The 16,896-nt window shown below is 44.6% G+C and overlaps 1 protein-coding gene across 4 annotated transcripts in view; it reads right to left on the minus strand.

The window, feature by feature from the left end:
- The window catches only part of LOC138259001 (inter-alpha-trypsin inhibitor heavy chain H4-like), a 536,359-nt gene that overhangs the window by 318,349 nt on the left and 201,114 nt on the right, over positions 1-16,896 (minus strand). For all 4 annotated transcript variants that reach the window (XM_069206377.1, XM_069206375.1, XM_069206376.1 and 1 more), the window contains exon 11: positions 817-1,002. In XM_069206377.1, the coding sequence (XP_069062478.1) occupies positions 817-1,002 (186 nt within the window). The remainder of the gene's footprint in view (positions 1-816; positions 1,003-16,896) is intronic.

Consider the following 16,896-nt stretch of genomic DNA (forward strand, 5'->3'; position numbering starts at 1 on the left):
GTATGTTTTCGACCGTGTAGGACAATGACGCTGAAGCATGCATTACACTGACGCCGGTTGTGATGGCTGCTAACCTGCACATGTGGTGGGGTTTAAATACCTGCCTTCAATAAAACCAAGCGAGCAGGGAAAGCAAGAACGCCAGGGTTCATTTGGGGGATTCAAATTGAATCTTCCCAAGACGTTAATTTTTAACACAGCATCAATAAAGTATCTTACTGACAATTTTCTGGCAAGCTGGTCGAATCAAGCACTTTAGAAAGAGCAAGCAAGTCACGTCTTTCTGTTTCCAAAGCTGTTGGTGTTCAGCCTCCTTAAGAAAGCTTGCCGACAAATCAATAGTATGCGAATCCAACAGGTCATATGTAGCAGACTTTAACAAATGTTTTAAGCTCCTAGACCTCACATTAGGTACAGAAACGTCAGGCAAGTTTTATCAGTCGTATTTATTTGCTGTGTCTCCAGACAATAGTAGTGACAATATCCTATAGGCGTGATAAAACATGAAGAAATACCCCCACAAATTCCATGAAATAAAAGCTCGAGCAGTACGCCCCTCTGCCACAAGTGAATGAAATCTAACAATAAGCCTGCTGAACTCCACATAAATTACCCTTCAAAAATCCAGTAAAGAAAGAATAACAATTAAAAGTCCAGCAGCTGTAAACTGAATATTAACATTTCTTTTGTGTTTGGGAATGGGAAATGGACTAAGTTTCAGCATGATCAATTCTGAGGACGGACAATACAACTATGCCAACTGAGTCAAAGACACATTCTGAACCTTACAATTAGGTAAACAACAACGGTACTTACTGTCTGTGCTTTAATTTCTGCTTTGAAAAAATTAATTTCATTATCATCAATTTTCCCAGCTACAACTATTTCTGATCCTTCAAAGAGCTGCCGGAAATTATTTTCTGTAAGGTGTGAGACGCAGTATTCTGGATATTGTAGCTGAATTTTCATCAAGATAGGATTTGCCACTTCCTGATAAAAGCCCTGTGGAACAAAAAAAGAGCGAGTGGTTTGTGTGTCACTGCCATTTTAATGGAATAAGTTATTTTTAACATGCATAGTATCTTTGTACTTTCAGTATCTCGTGCCACACAATCCAATTCCCACTGCTAGTTAGGAAAACAGCTGAGTTAAACCCATGTCTCAGGTCATAATTCATGTTCTGTTTTGGAAAACTACAGCCCATATTTATACTTTTTCAGCACCTAGTTTGTGTCACTTTTTTTATGCAAAAGCGGCGCAAACTTACAAAATATAGGGGCATATTTATTCTCTGTTTGCACCAGATTTGCATCATTTTTTTTACGCAAATCCGATGCAAACTTAACTCAATATTTATATTTTGGCGCTAGACCCGTCTAGCTTCAAAGTTATGGAGTGTGCATAATTTTTTGGACGTGGAAACCTACCTTGCGCTAACAAGATGCAAGGTAGGCGTTCCCTTGCAAAAACATGACTCTAAGGCATTTGCGCCTCATTTATCCTCCCTCGCAAAAATGACGCACGGGAGGAGGCGGGCCTTAACAAATTGCACTAAGCTTGATTAGCGCCATTTTGTAACGCCTAGTTATGGGCAGGCGTTAGGGGACCTGTTGGCTCATTTCCATGGTGGGAGACCATGGAAGCAGTCCACAGGTGCCCGTCCCTGCACCCAGAGACACCCCATGCCACCCTCGCCCACCTCTGGAGGACACCCAAGGATGAGGGGACCCATCCCTGGTAAGTCCAGGTAAGTATTTTCTATTTTCTTTTTAAGTGGCATAGGGGGGCTTAATTTGGGCCCCCCTACATGCCACTGTGCCTTGGGCATGAGAGCATGACTCCTGTCTTTATGAAGACAGGAGTCATTTCCATGGGGGCTGTGCGTCAAAAAATGACGCTAGTCAGGTTAGCGTCAATATTTTTGACGCTAACCTGGTTTGCACCATTCTTTGATGCACAACCCCCATTCTTCCCTTTGCCTCCGCTGCCTGGTTAGCGTAATTTATTTTGACGGTAACCAGGCCGCGGCGCCGTATAACGTCATTCCTTAAATATCGCACCCGGCTGGCACGTGGGAATGACGTTAGCCTGCGTTAATCTTTTAGACGCAAACCTGTGCTAGTGCAGGTTTGCATCAAAAAGTATAAATATGGGTCACAATTGTATTTTGTAAATTTGTGCCGCTTTTTCATTAAAAAGAGGCGCAAACGCTGCACTAAAAAAGTATAAATATGGACCTATGACTTACAGGTTTTCAATGCAAATCACATTAGGGACAACCTTTTCTGATGAGAGACAAATTAAACTTTTGTATGAAATCTCATAAGAATTGTGCCCAAATTTATAAACATTTGTGTCATGTTTGCATTACTTCTTTTACGCAAAACCAACACAAAGGTGGAATTTACACTGCAGTGCAAATCCTGATTTGCATTGGACTGTAAACCAAAGTCACAGACCATGACGCAAGGTCGTCAGCATAGGCAGATAAGAACCAGAAGTGCAGTAAGAGAGCAGACCAGAACCACGTTTCAGTAGACATTGAGCTGTTCTGTTCTCTTCCGTTGTTGCCTTGCGTTGCTTGACTTCTCTTATGCTTTGTGCCAGGTTTGTATCACTTTTGTACAGTCAAAATGGGGAGCACCCTGTCTTCCATGGCATTTGTGACCCCAAGGCATCATGGTAAATGCAGTAATTAGCGCAAATTTGCATAGAGTTTTGAAAGTTTTTTTCACCATAAGTTGGTGCGGCGAGTGCCGTATCTTCGGACACGTGTTTCTGGCTATTTGGCCGTTATCAGCGAAGAGCAACATGTAGCTGGCGGGGTTGCTTGAAATGCCGCCTTGAAAGTATTCACAGGTTTAAGTACCACTCAAGAAGGCGCAAAGGTGCTTCACCCGAGCTCGTCAGCTCAGAGGCTCACGTGAGCCTTAATTACAACAGTCAAAATGGGGAGCACCCTGTCTTCCATTCCAGCATTTGTGACCCCAAGGCATCATGGTAAATGCAGTCATTAGCACAAATTTGAATAGAGTTTTGAAAGTTTTTCACCATAAGTTGGTGCGGCGAGTGCCGTATCATCGGAGACGTGTTTATGGCTATTTGGCAGTCATCATCGAAGAGCAACGTGTAGCTGGCGGGGTTGCTTGAAATGCCGCCTTGAAAGTATTCACAGGTTTAAGTACCACTCAAGAAGGCGCACAGGTGCTTCACCCGAGCTCGTCAGCTCAGAGGCTCACGGGAGCCTTAATTACAACAGTCAAAATGGGGAGCACCCTGTCTTCCATTCCAACATTTGTGACCCCAAGGCATCATGTTAAATGCAGTCATTAGCACGAATTTGAATAGAGTTTTGAAAGTTTTTCACCATAAGTTGGTGCGGCGAGTGCCGCATCTTCGGACACGTGTTTCTGGCTATTTGGCCGTCATCAGCGAAGAGCAACCTGTAGCTGGCGGCGTTGCTTGAAATGCCGCCTTGAAAGTATTCACTGATTTAAGTACCACTCAAGAAGGCGCACAGGTGCTTCACCCGAGCTCGTCAGCTCAGAGGCTCACGGGAGCCTTAATTACAACAGTCAAAATGGGGAGCACCCTGTCTTCCATTCCAGCATTTGTGACCCCAAGGCATGATGGTAAATGCAGTCATTAGCACGAATTTGAATAGAGTTTTGAAAGTTTTTGACCATAAGTTGGTGCGGCGAGTGCCTTATCTTCGGACACGTGTTTCTGGCTATTTGGCCGTCATCAGTGAAGAGTAACGTGTAGCTGGCGGGGTTGCTTGAAATGCTGCCTTGAAAGTATTCACAGGTTTAAGTACCACTCAAGAAGGCGCACAGGTGCTTTACCCGAGCTCGTCAGCTCAGAGGCTCACGGAGCCTTAATTACAACAGTCAAAATGGAGAGCACCCTGTCTTCCATTCCAGCATGTCTGACCCCAAGGCATCATGGTAAATGCAGTCATTAGCACAAATTTGAATAGAGTTTTGAAAGTTTTTCACCATAAGTTGGTGCGGCGAGTGCTGTATCTTCGGACACGTGTTTCTGGCTATTTGGCCGTCATCAGCGAAGAGCAACGTGTAGCTGGCGGGGTTGCTTGAAATGCCGCCTTGAAAGTATTCACAGGTTTGAGTACCACTCAAGAAGGCGCACAGGTGCTTCACCCGAGCTCGTCAGCTCAGAGGCTCACAGGAGCCTTAATTACAACAGTCAAAATGGGGAGCACCCTGTCTTCCATTCCAGCATTTGTGACCCCAAGGCATCATGGTAAATGCAGTCATTAGCACGAATTTGAATAGAGTTTTGAAAGTTTTTCACCATAAGTTGGTGCGGCGAATGCTGTATCTTCGGACACATGTTTCTGGCTATTTGGCCGTCATCAGCGAAGAGCAATGTGTAGCTGGTGGGGTTGCTTGAAATGCCACCTTGAAAGTATTCAAAGGTTTAAGTACCACTCAAGAAGGCGCACAGGTGCTTCACCCGAGCTCGTCAGCTCAGAGGCTGACAGGAGCCTTAATTACAACAGGCCTCTGAGCTGACGAACTCTATTCAAATTCGTGCAAATGACTGCATTTACCATGATGCCTTGGGGTCACAAATGCTGGAATGGAAGACAGGGTGCTCCCTATTTTGACGGCATTTCAAGCAACCCCGCCAGCTACACGTTGCTCTTCGCTGATGACGGCCAAATAGCCAGAAACATGTGTCCGAAGATACGGCACTCGCCGCACCAACTTATGGTGAAAAACTTTCAAAACTCTATTCAAATTCGTGCTAATGACTGCATTTACCATGATGCCTTGGGGTCACAAATGCTGGAATGGAAGACAGGGTGCTCCCCATTTTGACTGTTGTATCACTTTTGTAATCAAACTCAGCACTCAGCACTTTAGGGTGGTATTTATTATCGAATGCTAATTTGGAAAGTATCACAAAGTAATACCAAGTTGCAACATGCATTGCTTTGGGTAACTTTGCATCCAGGAATATTCCCTGGGTGGTGCATTCACATTCCCAGGCAACCAGGTAGGGGATTGGGTAAATAGTTATACAGAATGTGAGGCCTCCATATGTAATCAGTCCACAATTTCCCCTCTCTAAGAACCAAGCACCCCATTGTAGTGCTTGACTCTCTCAGGGTAGTGGAGGAGGCAAGCCCAAGGCCTACTCAGGGGAGGTGGTGTGGGCTAGTAATCACCATTTGCTGGCAAGCAATATTGGCCCTTAATAAATCATTGACCAGTCAGCAATTATTCTTAAAAAAGGAAAAGTACATTTATTATACACACTACTAAATATTATTAATTAATTTACAAATAAGACAGATTGAAAATACCTTAGATAACAGTGAAATCAAATGTGACTGCTAAAGAGTCATGACCCCCAAAATCACAGTACCCCCACACTTTTGCCAGACAGCAAAACACAATATAGGAGGGAACCACTTTAGATAAATCAGTCCTATTGGTGTTATCAAGGGTTCTGAGGAAGCAGAAAATATAATAGCAGCGGGTCTCCCATGGGTTCTGTAAGCCATGCATTCTTTCTTTTATTTTTGTTTTCTGTCTTTTTTTTTGGTGGGCAGTGCCTGGTCCCACCTGTGCACCCAACAGGCTGGATAAACTGGGGCAGCTCCTTGAGCCCACCACCATCTGCCTGGCTCTCCCTACCAACCGGTGTCATTCTTTGCCAGTGTAGGAGCCAGCAACTGACCTTCTTCTCTGCCCACTCCTTGTGGGCAGGGTGCTTCCTCTGCATAGGCTGTTCTACTCCCCTCCAGACAGGGTCATAGGGAGTGGGATCATGGCTACAGCAATTGGGTGCCTGGAGATGTGGTCCTGGGACCCTTTTTTCTTTGTGTGTGGGGGGGGGGGTGTAGCAGTGCTCCCTGTCTTCATTGAGCCAGCACCATGGGAGATGGGGGTATCCAAGGGCAGTCAAAGGAGTGGAAAGGGTGCCTGGAATGACCCTCCCCAGGAAGCATTAATAAAACACTTCTTGCACCTTCCCCTGGGCCCTGGCCCACTGCATGAGTAGTTCTTCTGCCAGGCTGTTGACGCCCACACATTCAATCTTCCGGGAGGTCAAAGGTCACCATTTTTAAAATAGCAATAACTTGGGTGCCGTTGGCAGATTTAGACAGTCGTAGGTTGATTTTACTCCTGGTGGTGAGCTCTAGTTTCAGCAGGGCTCCTGGTGTACAAAGTGGTGTCTCTTACAAGGAGTTGGTTCAACTGGCTCCCTTCACCAGCTTTCCTCCAGGTTTCTGTCTCTGGGCATAGAAGTCCAGATCTTTAGCTCCAACTGGTCTGTAGGAGCTGCAAGGAGGCCAGTCTTGGTAGCCCTTGGAGAGACCTACTGGTCCTGGTGTCATCTTGGGGGCAGAGTCCTTACTCCTTTAGAGAATCAGGGGGGTTTCTCCTTCCAGTTATCCACGGCTTTCGCATTCTGAGAGTCCAGTAGTGAAAACCCTAAACAGCACCAATTGCCACAAAAAGCCATTTCTCTCTCTTGTGCAACCATTTTTAAAGGGGGTGGAAGGGTCCAGAGTCTAGGCACCCCAGGCAATCCTAGGGTGCTACATCACCTCTCCAACCCTGTCCCAACTCTCCTGCATAGCATGCAGGGACAGATTAAGATTGAGTCTCCAAATGTTACTGGTCAAATCTGCTTCTGGGATCTCAGCTCCACCCCTCGCTGAAATCACTACCAGAGTCTTTGCCAACAAAACTTCAAAGAAGAGCCTCTCCTGGACTTCCTCCTTGGTTGAGTGGGTTTGGGCTGTCTCCTGCCATGGTAGAGTGTGACAGGTAATTAACAGACACACTTTTTCTTATCCCTACCCTTTCCATCTCACAGCTGAGGGGAGCACTGTTAATTACTCCTTTTGTGCGGGGTGGCGCTCTGCTACAGAGAAATGTGGTTGAACTGGCCCTGCAGGGTGAAAAAAGCCCTGGGCTCTAATCCTCAGCTGAATGACAGAAAAAAGAAAATTCTGGATGACCCATAAGTTGAACAGATACCTTCTTGCAACTTGCAGATTTGATTTTGGTGTACATGGTCCACCCCATTTCTATATGTCACAGGACTTTGTAGGTCAAAGGGAAGCCCTATGTATATAAGAAAGTGTCACTCAAGACAAAACAGAAAAAGACATTGACCTTCCCTGTGAGTCTGCACTAGCATTATAAGGCATACTCCATCCTAAATTCTAATCCTGCAGAGTCCCTGCAGCTCTGGGCTATCTGCGCAGGACGGTAGTCTCTTATGTGCACCCTGCACACACATGCACACACATGTGAACATGTGTTCACTTGGAACCAGCCAAGTACTGCTTACCTTAGCTGCAATGCAGTGGCCTTATCTTAAAAGGCAGACGCAGGGTGTACGCAGGTGCAGTACATTTGCCATGTGATTACCATGGGTGAGACACATGCAGTGAGACTCACCCACAGAAAAAGTCCAAAAATGGTTAATCCAATAAACAAAAAAATCTGAGAGTACTGTATGGGCCGAACCTAACTGCACCAAACCACCCATGGGTTTAGTCACAGATCATTATCTACAAACATTGTTAAACAGGGATTTGTGACAAAACCATACACCTCCTTGAGACAGGAGTAGTAAAGAGAAACATTTTAGTTTCTCCTCATTTTTCATATGTTCTTGTGTGCTGTATTGTACAGCACACATACAAAGTTGGAAAACCCCAAAGCATTGTTTTTTGTATTGTAAGGGACCTTTTCCAGTACAAAACCTATTCTTCAGAGAAAGAACTCAACCTTGAACTATGGTGTAAGTGTGTGTATGCTATACATGGCTGCCAAACCTATGCGAGAACTAGGGAAGAGAAAAAATGCACCATATCTTAGTAGATGCAGACCATTTCTTTCTCTCTCTCTTTGATGCAAGCCAGGGCTAAAACGTTGGTGCACGAATGTCTTGCATCAAAGAATAGTAAATCTGATTCTTGGCTCTGAGATGTTAACTGAACTATCAAATGTTCAGGTAAATCAAGAAGCCAAGGGTATCCTGCAAAGACGTTCTTTTGAGGAGAATGGACTATACCATTCACAACCTCACAGAGTCCAGTGAACAGTCATCCAGCCCTGAGGGGCATTCCTTCACAGTTGATAGTATTAACACACAAGGCAAAGATGTTTAGAGCATTTGTTCAAGAATTGCTTAGAAAAAGAGCATTCTTTACAGAATCTTTCCAAATCAAGACACATATTTGTCAGTGATACATCATTGTGCAATGTACAGTTTCCAAGGGAAAGATATCGCACATCATCTACTGATCTGTAAAGTCTGAAGTGCTGGCTCTGTCAAAAAGCCACTTACCAAACAAGGCTTTCCTGCTTTACCTTTCTAACATGAATCAAACTTTTAATTGGGACTCTGAATTAAACCAGTCTTCACAAGATGAACAATTTTTTATAGTTGTTGGTGATGGAGACACTTTGTTGTGTTGCTAGATATCTTAACTTTCTTTGATATTGTGGACAATGGGGTACCAATGTGTATCATTTATGCATGTATTAGTTAATGTATTAATTCATTTAATTGTTTCTCATCTGTTCTCTCTTGTTGCACTCATTTGACTCGTTGTTTGGACTAAAAAAACAAACTGTTATGAATGCAAATGTTTGGATTCCCTGGGGCAGTGAATTCACATATGGTATCCTTGGTTTCTTAAATTCTTCTTCTCCTGCAGAATATTACTCTATGCTTTGGGAGTTTGTGACTGCCAAGAAGCATGTGCATTTGTGTGCATTTATTACCTTTTGTTGACATTTTCTCACAATGGACAGAGATTGTTCCTTATCACATGGAAGCAATAGGGCTACGTTGCATACATCCACCTATGTGCTCTGTGGAGACATCTCTCTGGGAAATGCAAGGCCCCCACCTATAATTGATGCATACTTTAACATCAGACATCCTGTTCTGAGATGACAGTATGTGCCCAGAAGGGCTCAACCACCTAGTGTGGAAGCAAGTTTTTTTTTCATTGCAATGTTGGTGGACAGAGATGAATAGATAAAACAGTATACAGGTGTGCACTAAAGTGCTTTATTCTGAGATGCTATGGCTGGATTATAATAATAGGCTGCTTTTGACAGGTTAGGGTAATAGTTAGCTCGCTGTCTTCAAACTATCAACATGTTACAGTTTATCTAGAGTTGTCATATGGGTCAGAGGTTTCAGCAGGAACTAAGGCCCTCATTACAACCCTGGCGGTCGGTGTTAAAGCGGCGGTAATGCCGCAAACAGGCCGGCGGAAAAAAATGGGGTTACAACAGTGGCGGAAACCACCAACATAGACAGCCACTTTAACACTCTGACCTCCACGGCGGTAGAAACAAACATCGCAACGGTAACTGCCAACAGACAGGTGGAAGACAAAGTACCGCCCACTGTATTTCAACTCACCTATCCACCACCTTTTCCGGGGCGGAACAAACGCTATTAAAAGCAAGGCGGAAACAGTACACAGAAGGGAATCCAGGCACCTCTCAACACCCAACGAGGAACCAGGACGCCATGGAGCCCGAACTTCAGGTGTTACCTATGTTGGTTTACTTCCTCTTCTACCAGGAGTACGAACGGCAGCGGCGGTGACAACGGTGAGTACTGCACCTACAACACAGGGGAGGGGGGAGGAAAGAGAGTGACACACACGCAACACCCCCTCCCCCACCCTCAAACACAACAACAGACACACAAATACATGCATCAACATTACATATATACCCCCCACCGCCTGGAAGAACGCAAGGACAAAAGGAAATGATTGTATCAATTGTAATCATGAAAAATGCATTTGTCAAAAGTCAAAATTCAGTATATACAAATATGTACACCAACTACACAAGTCAGGATAGTGTACCAATCATTGTTCGTGGACCACTGGGCCCAAAATGCATGGGCGAAGCCCACCCATGATACCTGACTGGAAAAGGAGAGAACACTGCAGGGGCATCAGATTGAAAATACACAGGCACCTCAGGGGGAGGGGGGCACCTCAGCCTGATGAACGCATGACGCCACTGCTGCACGAGGGGGCTACATGCCCACTGCTGTATCCTGGGGAGTGCAAAGCCACAGTCTCTCAAGTCTCTCCAGTGGGTGGTTTGCCCACTGCTCTATCCTGGGGAGTGCAAAGCCACAGTCTCTCAAGTCTCTCCAGTGGGTGGTTTGCCCACTGCTGTATCCTGGGGAGTGCAAAGCCACAGTCTCTGACGGTCTCTCCAGTGGGTGGGTTGCCCACTGCTTTATCCTGGGGAGTGCAAAGCCACAGTCTCTCAAGTCTCTCCAGTGGGTGGGTTGCCCACTGCTGTATCCTGGGGAAAGCCACAGTCTCTCAAGTGGATAACAGTCTCCACTGGTTCTGAGGGGGGCTGGTGCCCAGAGTGCTTCATCCTGCCAAGGACTGAGGTAGTGGATGTGATACTCCACTATTCTGGAGGGGGCCTGGTGCCCAGAGTGCTTCATCCTGCCAAGGACAGAGATAGTGGATGTGATACTCCACTGGTTCTGGAGGGGGCATGGTGCCCAGAGTGCTCCACGTGCAGTGTGGCCAGTACAATTCCCTCAACTGGGTGTGCTTGCCACGAGATTGGCGAGGCTCAGGTAGCATGATACGCCATGGAGGCAGCGACATACACCACACTGCTGCGGCTTCACCTTCCACCTGCAGGTGCAAAAAATTATGGAAGTCATGCCTCAGGGAAGCTGCTCAGGGTCCAGGAACTCTCCTCCAGCCTCAGACGACTGACCACTGGGGATGGTAGCCATGTCAGCGGTGGTGCCACTGTCCGAGGACGCCGCGGGGCCGGTGTCTGTGGCGGCGGTGTCTGTGGCAGCGGTGCTTGCGGCGGTGTCTGTGGCGGCGGTGCTGACGGCGGTGCATGGGTCAGCACCTCCTGAGGGACAAAGCAGGACGTCTCTTGCAGCCTCGGACGGCTGCCCACTGGGGAAGAGGCTGGGGACTGTCGCTGAGGCTGTAGACATGCCGGGGCGGAGCAGGTGGCGGTGCAGGTGGCGGTTGTGGTGGCGGTTGTGGTGGCTGGGCAGCTAGCGGTTTTCGCCGCCGTACAGGTTGGCATGGTTGTGGACAGAAGGTGTGACACTGGTCCCTCAGTCGGTGCCACCATGCCCTCTCCTGACCTGCTCTTCTGCTTTTAGCCCTTCCCCACCTTTGATGGTGCAGCAGTTGTCTTGCCACTATCCCCTTTTGTTTTTGCTGAGCCCTTGGTGGCTGGTAGTTTCGGCTTCTCCCTCTAGGATGTTGGCACCTTTTTCACCTTGGCAGGTGGCGGAATGTCATTGCACTCGTTACGTGGCACACTGGCAGCCCTGATGGGTGGCGCACTCGATTACCCCACAGTTGCTGGCACCAATGTGTCTGGGGGTGGCTGAGTAGCTGGGCTGGGACCTAGAAAGCCTGGTGTGGTAGTGGACATCAATAAAACTTCAGAAACAGTAATCCACTGGACAAAGGAGTGGATTCATTCAGTATAGCTGGATAAAAACCCTAGCCACCGGCACCCTCAACTGACGCCTCTCCCTCGTTTTTATTCCAACTCCTCCACACACCCACACTAACTTGTAAAATAACAAAACTCAGTAAGAAAAAGAAACAAAGAAAGGAAAACAGTTATACATGTTATATTAAACCTTTTAAAAACATAATCCTTCATATAAGAAGGCCTTTTCCGAACCCATTGAGGTCTGCACCCTGGCACAGAGTTGTTTTCCGAACACTTACTACTTGGCATCCTTCCTTCCAAATCACTCTCACTCATTGAAATAAGCTTTGCCACTCTGTTCAAGTTCCACACCTTATGATTGTCCAGTTTCACTGCATTCCTAAAAACTTTGACCACCCTGAAAGGTTGACTAAATTTGGATGAACCTAGTTTCTTAGGTGACTTTATCTTCACCCAGTCTCCCACACTACCTCTTGTCTCTTTGACTGCATTTCTCTCATCAAACAACACTTTTCTACGCACCATCTTCTCTTTTTCTCTCTTTTTCCATTCCCCAGCATCATCAACAAGTTTGTCCAATAACAATCTTTTCTCAGCAACCCATGAGGGCATAACGTGAGTATGAGTATTAGGTCTCCTTCCTCTAAACAACTGAAATGGAGAAACTCCAGTAGAAGAATGTGGAGTGAAACTATATTCTTTCACCTTTTTACTTATGCTAACTTCCCAATTACCACCTGAAGACATTGCCAACTGTACACTTTCCTTCAAGACCTTAATGAATCTCTCCACAACACCGTTACTCTTGGGATGGTATAAAGCAGCTCTTTTATGCCTAATCCCCCTGTCTTGAAGAAATTTTTCCATCTCACTTGAGGTCAATTGTACCCCATTGTCTGATAAAATTGAGGCAGGAAAGCCATCCTTCTCAAATAAACCTTCCAAAAAACCAATAACCACTCTAGGTTCCACTGAATTCACAATTTTTACTTCTGGCCACCTTGAATACATGTCAACACAAACTAACACATATTTGTCAAGGGAATTAATTTTTATGTGTCCCAACATGTCAATTGCTATATCTGACCACGGACCATTTGCTTGCTCTCTTAAGACCCTTCAAAGTCTTATCACTCTGAGAGCACTCAACATACTTCCTAACCAATCTTTCAATTTCTATGTCCATGGCAGGCCACCAATAACCTTCCCTCACTCTCTCCTTAGTTTTAGCTATGCCCATATGACAAGCGTGAGCATGCTTCATCAAAACATCCCTTACACCAACAGGTGGAATCAACTTCGTGCCCCTCATGAGTACTCCGTCCATCACTGATAATTCCTCTCTGACTTGCCAAAATTCTTTCATACAATCTTCACACTTACTCTTCTCACACCAAACATTTCCTACATTGTGAATGACTTTCATCAAAACCTCATCCTTTTTTAATTCATCTTTCCACTGTTCCTCAGAAATAATTCCATCCAAAATTTCACAAACTTTTATTTCATCTTTGGAGTCCTCACCATCCTCTCCCAATTTGCTATCAACCTCCACCATCCTTGAAAGGCAATCTGCCAAAACATTATCTACACCTGGAATATACATCACCTCAAAACTATATTCCTGCAACGCCAAAACCCATTTTCGTATTCTGTGTGACACTAAATAAATCCCTTGCTTACCGAACACTTCTTTCAGTGGTTTATGATCCGTCTTAACCAAAAATTGCCTTCCCCACCAAAATTTTCTCAATTTGAGCACTGACCAATACACAGCGAGGGCCTCCTTTTCAACTACTGAATAGTTACACTCTGCTCCTCTCAATGCACGGAAGATGAACAAAATTGTCCGTTCCACCCCGTTCTTCTTTTGCATTAGAGCTGCTCCCAATCCTTTTAAACTTGCATCAGACACTGCCCATGTTTCATCTTTACTATCGAAACTTCCCAAAATTGGAGCAGAATTCAAACTCTTTTTCAGAAAACAAAATTCTTCTTCGCATTTTTCTGTCCAGAGAAATTCCTTCCCTTTTCGTAACAGTTCTCTTATGGCTGTGGTTCTTTGAGCCATATTGGAAATAAACTTACTATAAAACTCAATCATTCCCAGGAATTTTGACACTTCCTCCTTACTTTGTGGAGATCTCAGACTGTTAGTAGTATTGACCAGATCTTCTTTTGGCTGAATACCTGTGTTGCTTATTACATGACCCAAATACTCAATTTCTTCTACATTAAAATTACATTTTCTGCCTTCAGGGTCAATCCTGCATCTCTCAGTCTCGATAGTACCTCTCTCACCTGCACATCATGCTCTTTTCCACTCGAACCTACAATCAACACATCATCCTGATATACTCTTACACCTTCAAGACCACTGAGCACATGTTCCATGATTCTTTGAAACACTGCAGCAGCAGAAACCAGCCCAAACGGCATTCTTACATACTTGAATCTACCAAATGGAGTAACAAAGGCAGTTCATTCTTGGCAATCTGGATGTAACCTTATTTGATGATATGCAGAGGTTAAATCTAGAGATGAGAAATGTTTGGCATCATCTAGGAAACATAACAATTCAGATATATTGGGCAGAGGATAGTGATCCACCACTACCATTTTGTTCAACTCACTCAAATCCACACTCAATCTCACCTCCCCATTGGCCTTACGGTCCATAACCACAGGGGGCAACCATTCCATAGCTTCCACCTCATGTATAATTCCTTCACTCACTAATCTATCCAATTCCATCTTCATACAGTCTCGTACTGATAACGGTACTCCTCTAACTTTAGCCACTCTCGGGCTGGCATTTGATTTCAGTTTTATTAAGTGTAAATAATTCTTAAGCAGCCCATTTTTTTTTTTATACTTCCTGAAACTCTTTCGTCCATTTCACACCACTTTCTAGTTCCATCATCAGTGTATTCTCCTTCTATACGTTGACAGAATCCACACACACAGGCTTGGTTATTCTCTTCTTAATGCACACAGGGAACTCAGCATTCGGATCTAAGTATACATTCAGATCACATTGGTGTATCCAGCTTATCAAAGAATTGCCCTTCATTGAAACATATATCTTTCCGGGTATAATCATGTCACCAAATTCAATAGTTCCCCAGAAATAACCTAAAAGACATATTGGAACACCACCATAACCTTTAGGTTTGATGTCCGGTTTAAACATTTGAACTCGTCCCGCCAATTCTTGTTGATAAAATATTTTCTGGATTAACGTTATCTTGGCACCTGAATCAAAAAGCATTTTTACTACACTTCCGTTGACTTTGACTTGTTCTATTGGACCAATGGGAGAAAATCCTTTAACTTGAAAAATGTTGTACTCTTCATCCGGCTTATCTTCACTTAAATGTATTTCTTGTACTTTCTTCTTGTCTTTTCCAGATCTGCAACATCTGGTGAAATGTCCTTTCTTCCCGCAGGATTTACACATAGCCTTCCAACCAGGACATCCTTTATTGTTTGCGAAATGGCCTTCATTGCCACATCTGAAGCATTTTCCTTGCTGAAAACCACCAATAACTTTACTAGCCTGAGTGTTTTTGTTAGTAAATTTAGACTTTTGTATGGTGTGGACAAAATCTCTTTTCTATTCTCAAAATTATTAGAGACTGATGGCATTTCTTTCTTTAAAACTTCAGAACATGCTTTAGAATTTTCAAAATTCTTTGCAGTAGTCAGCACATCTTGAAGAGATGAATTGTCTTTATACCACATGGTTTCCCAGGCCTTTTCAGAACTGCTACCAAGCATCAACTGATCTCTCAGTCTTTCTTCTAAAGACGCTCCAAAATTACATGTAGAGGCCAATTTACGCAATTCAGTGACATACTGTTCAATTGTTTCCCCTGAACGTTGAGTACGTCGTCCAAAATGAAATCTTTCAAGAACTGTGCTAACTTTTGGCAGATAGGGTAAATCCAATTTCTTGATACAAATTTCAAATTCGTTGAGGTCCGTTGCTTCTAGGTCTTGAAGGTCTGGAAGGTGTTCAAAAATTTCCTGACCCTCTGACCCCAAACAATGCATTAGAAGAGAGGTTTTCCTTTTGGCACTCAATGATGTTCCACACACTCTTGCATAATGCGAGAACAACTTCTTCCATTTCACCCATGGAATTGGTGGCTCACCTGAAGAGGATGAAAAAAACGCTGGTGCAGGTACATTCTCCATTTCTATATAAAGTAAGACGTATAAATAAATGTGTAAAAATAGTGAAATATATTGAAACATTGTGAAATAAATCGAATACGGAATGAATATTTTCTATGTTGTTTAATGAAACAGACTGCAGAATGAAAATTCTTCTCTCCAGTTATCTCCCTTTGGCTAATAGTCTTTCTCAGTTTGGTTAATGAAAAGATCTACTCTTAGTTAAAATGCCGTCTGACAAAAAAATAAAATATATATGGCAGCCACACTGTTCCTCTTATTCTGTGGGTCATCGGTCTACACACTGACAAAGAGGAAAAAGTCCCTCGTCGATTTCGGTTTAAATCAGGCAGGAGTCAACAGTCTTTGGCTGACGGCACAAAGAGAAGCCTCGAGGGAGTGCTTCCATGAGGGAATGAACGTCGCAAGGCTCCCTCGTGCCGTTTCTCACACTGGAAAGTAAGCGCGAGGGAGACAACGCCTGTTAAAGGTAATTTAGATTTATTTTATAAATAAATTGTTTGCTCAGTAGACAAGACTTCACGAGGTGTCACTCACAGTCTTGAAGCGCGATCTAAGCATTTTGTGCTGGCGTTTTCTTGGTGTTAGGGTCCAGCCAGGTTCTTAAGACGCTCATCGCCCAGTCAGGTTCTTAAGACGCTCATCGCCAAAATGTGGTAGCGGACTCAATAAAACTTCGGAAACAGTAATTCGCTGGACAAAGGAGTGGATTTATTCAGTATAGCTGGATAAAAACCCTAGCCACCGGCACCCTCAACTGACGTCTCTCCCACGTTTTGATTCCAACTCCTCCACACACCCAATTTCCTTTATGGAATCTCTACAGGTTAAACAAGCATAGATAGGATACCACACCTGGCCCTAGGGGAAGGGCGAGGGGTGGAGGTGTAGGGAAGAGGTCAATGTTAGCCAGGAACAGTTTTTTAGACAATCTGGGACGGAAGGATGGAGGGGGTTTGGGAGTGGAGGTAGAGGTAGTGGTTGTAGGAGGTGTACGTCTGCTGAATTTGGGTGAAGGTGCATGGGCCAGAGGCTGTTGTGAGGTGGATGGCTGTTGGGTGGGTGTTTGCCTGCATTTGTGTACTTTGGGAGGAGGGCTCAATGACACACTGGGAGAGGACACTGGGGATGTGTGAATGGTAGTGGGGGTGGTGAGTGCACGTGAGCGCTCTGTGGAGATGGGCATGCTGGTGATGGAGGTAGT

Source organism: Pleurodeles waltl, chromosome 9 (genome assembly GCF_031143425.1).
Source record: "Pleurodeles waltl isolate 20211129_DDA chromosome 9, aPleWal1.hap1.20221129, whole genome shotgun sequence".
NCBI lineage: Eukaryota > Metazoa > Chordata > Amphibia > Caudata > Salamandridae > Pleurodeles > Pleurodeles waltl.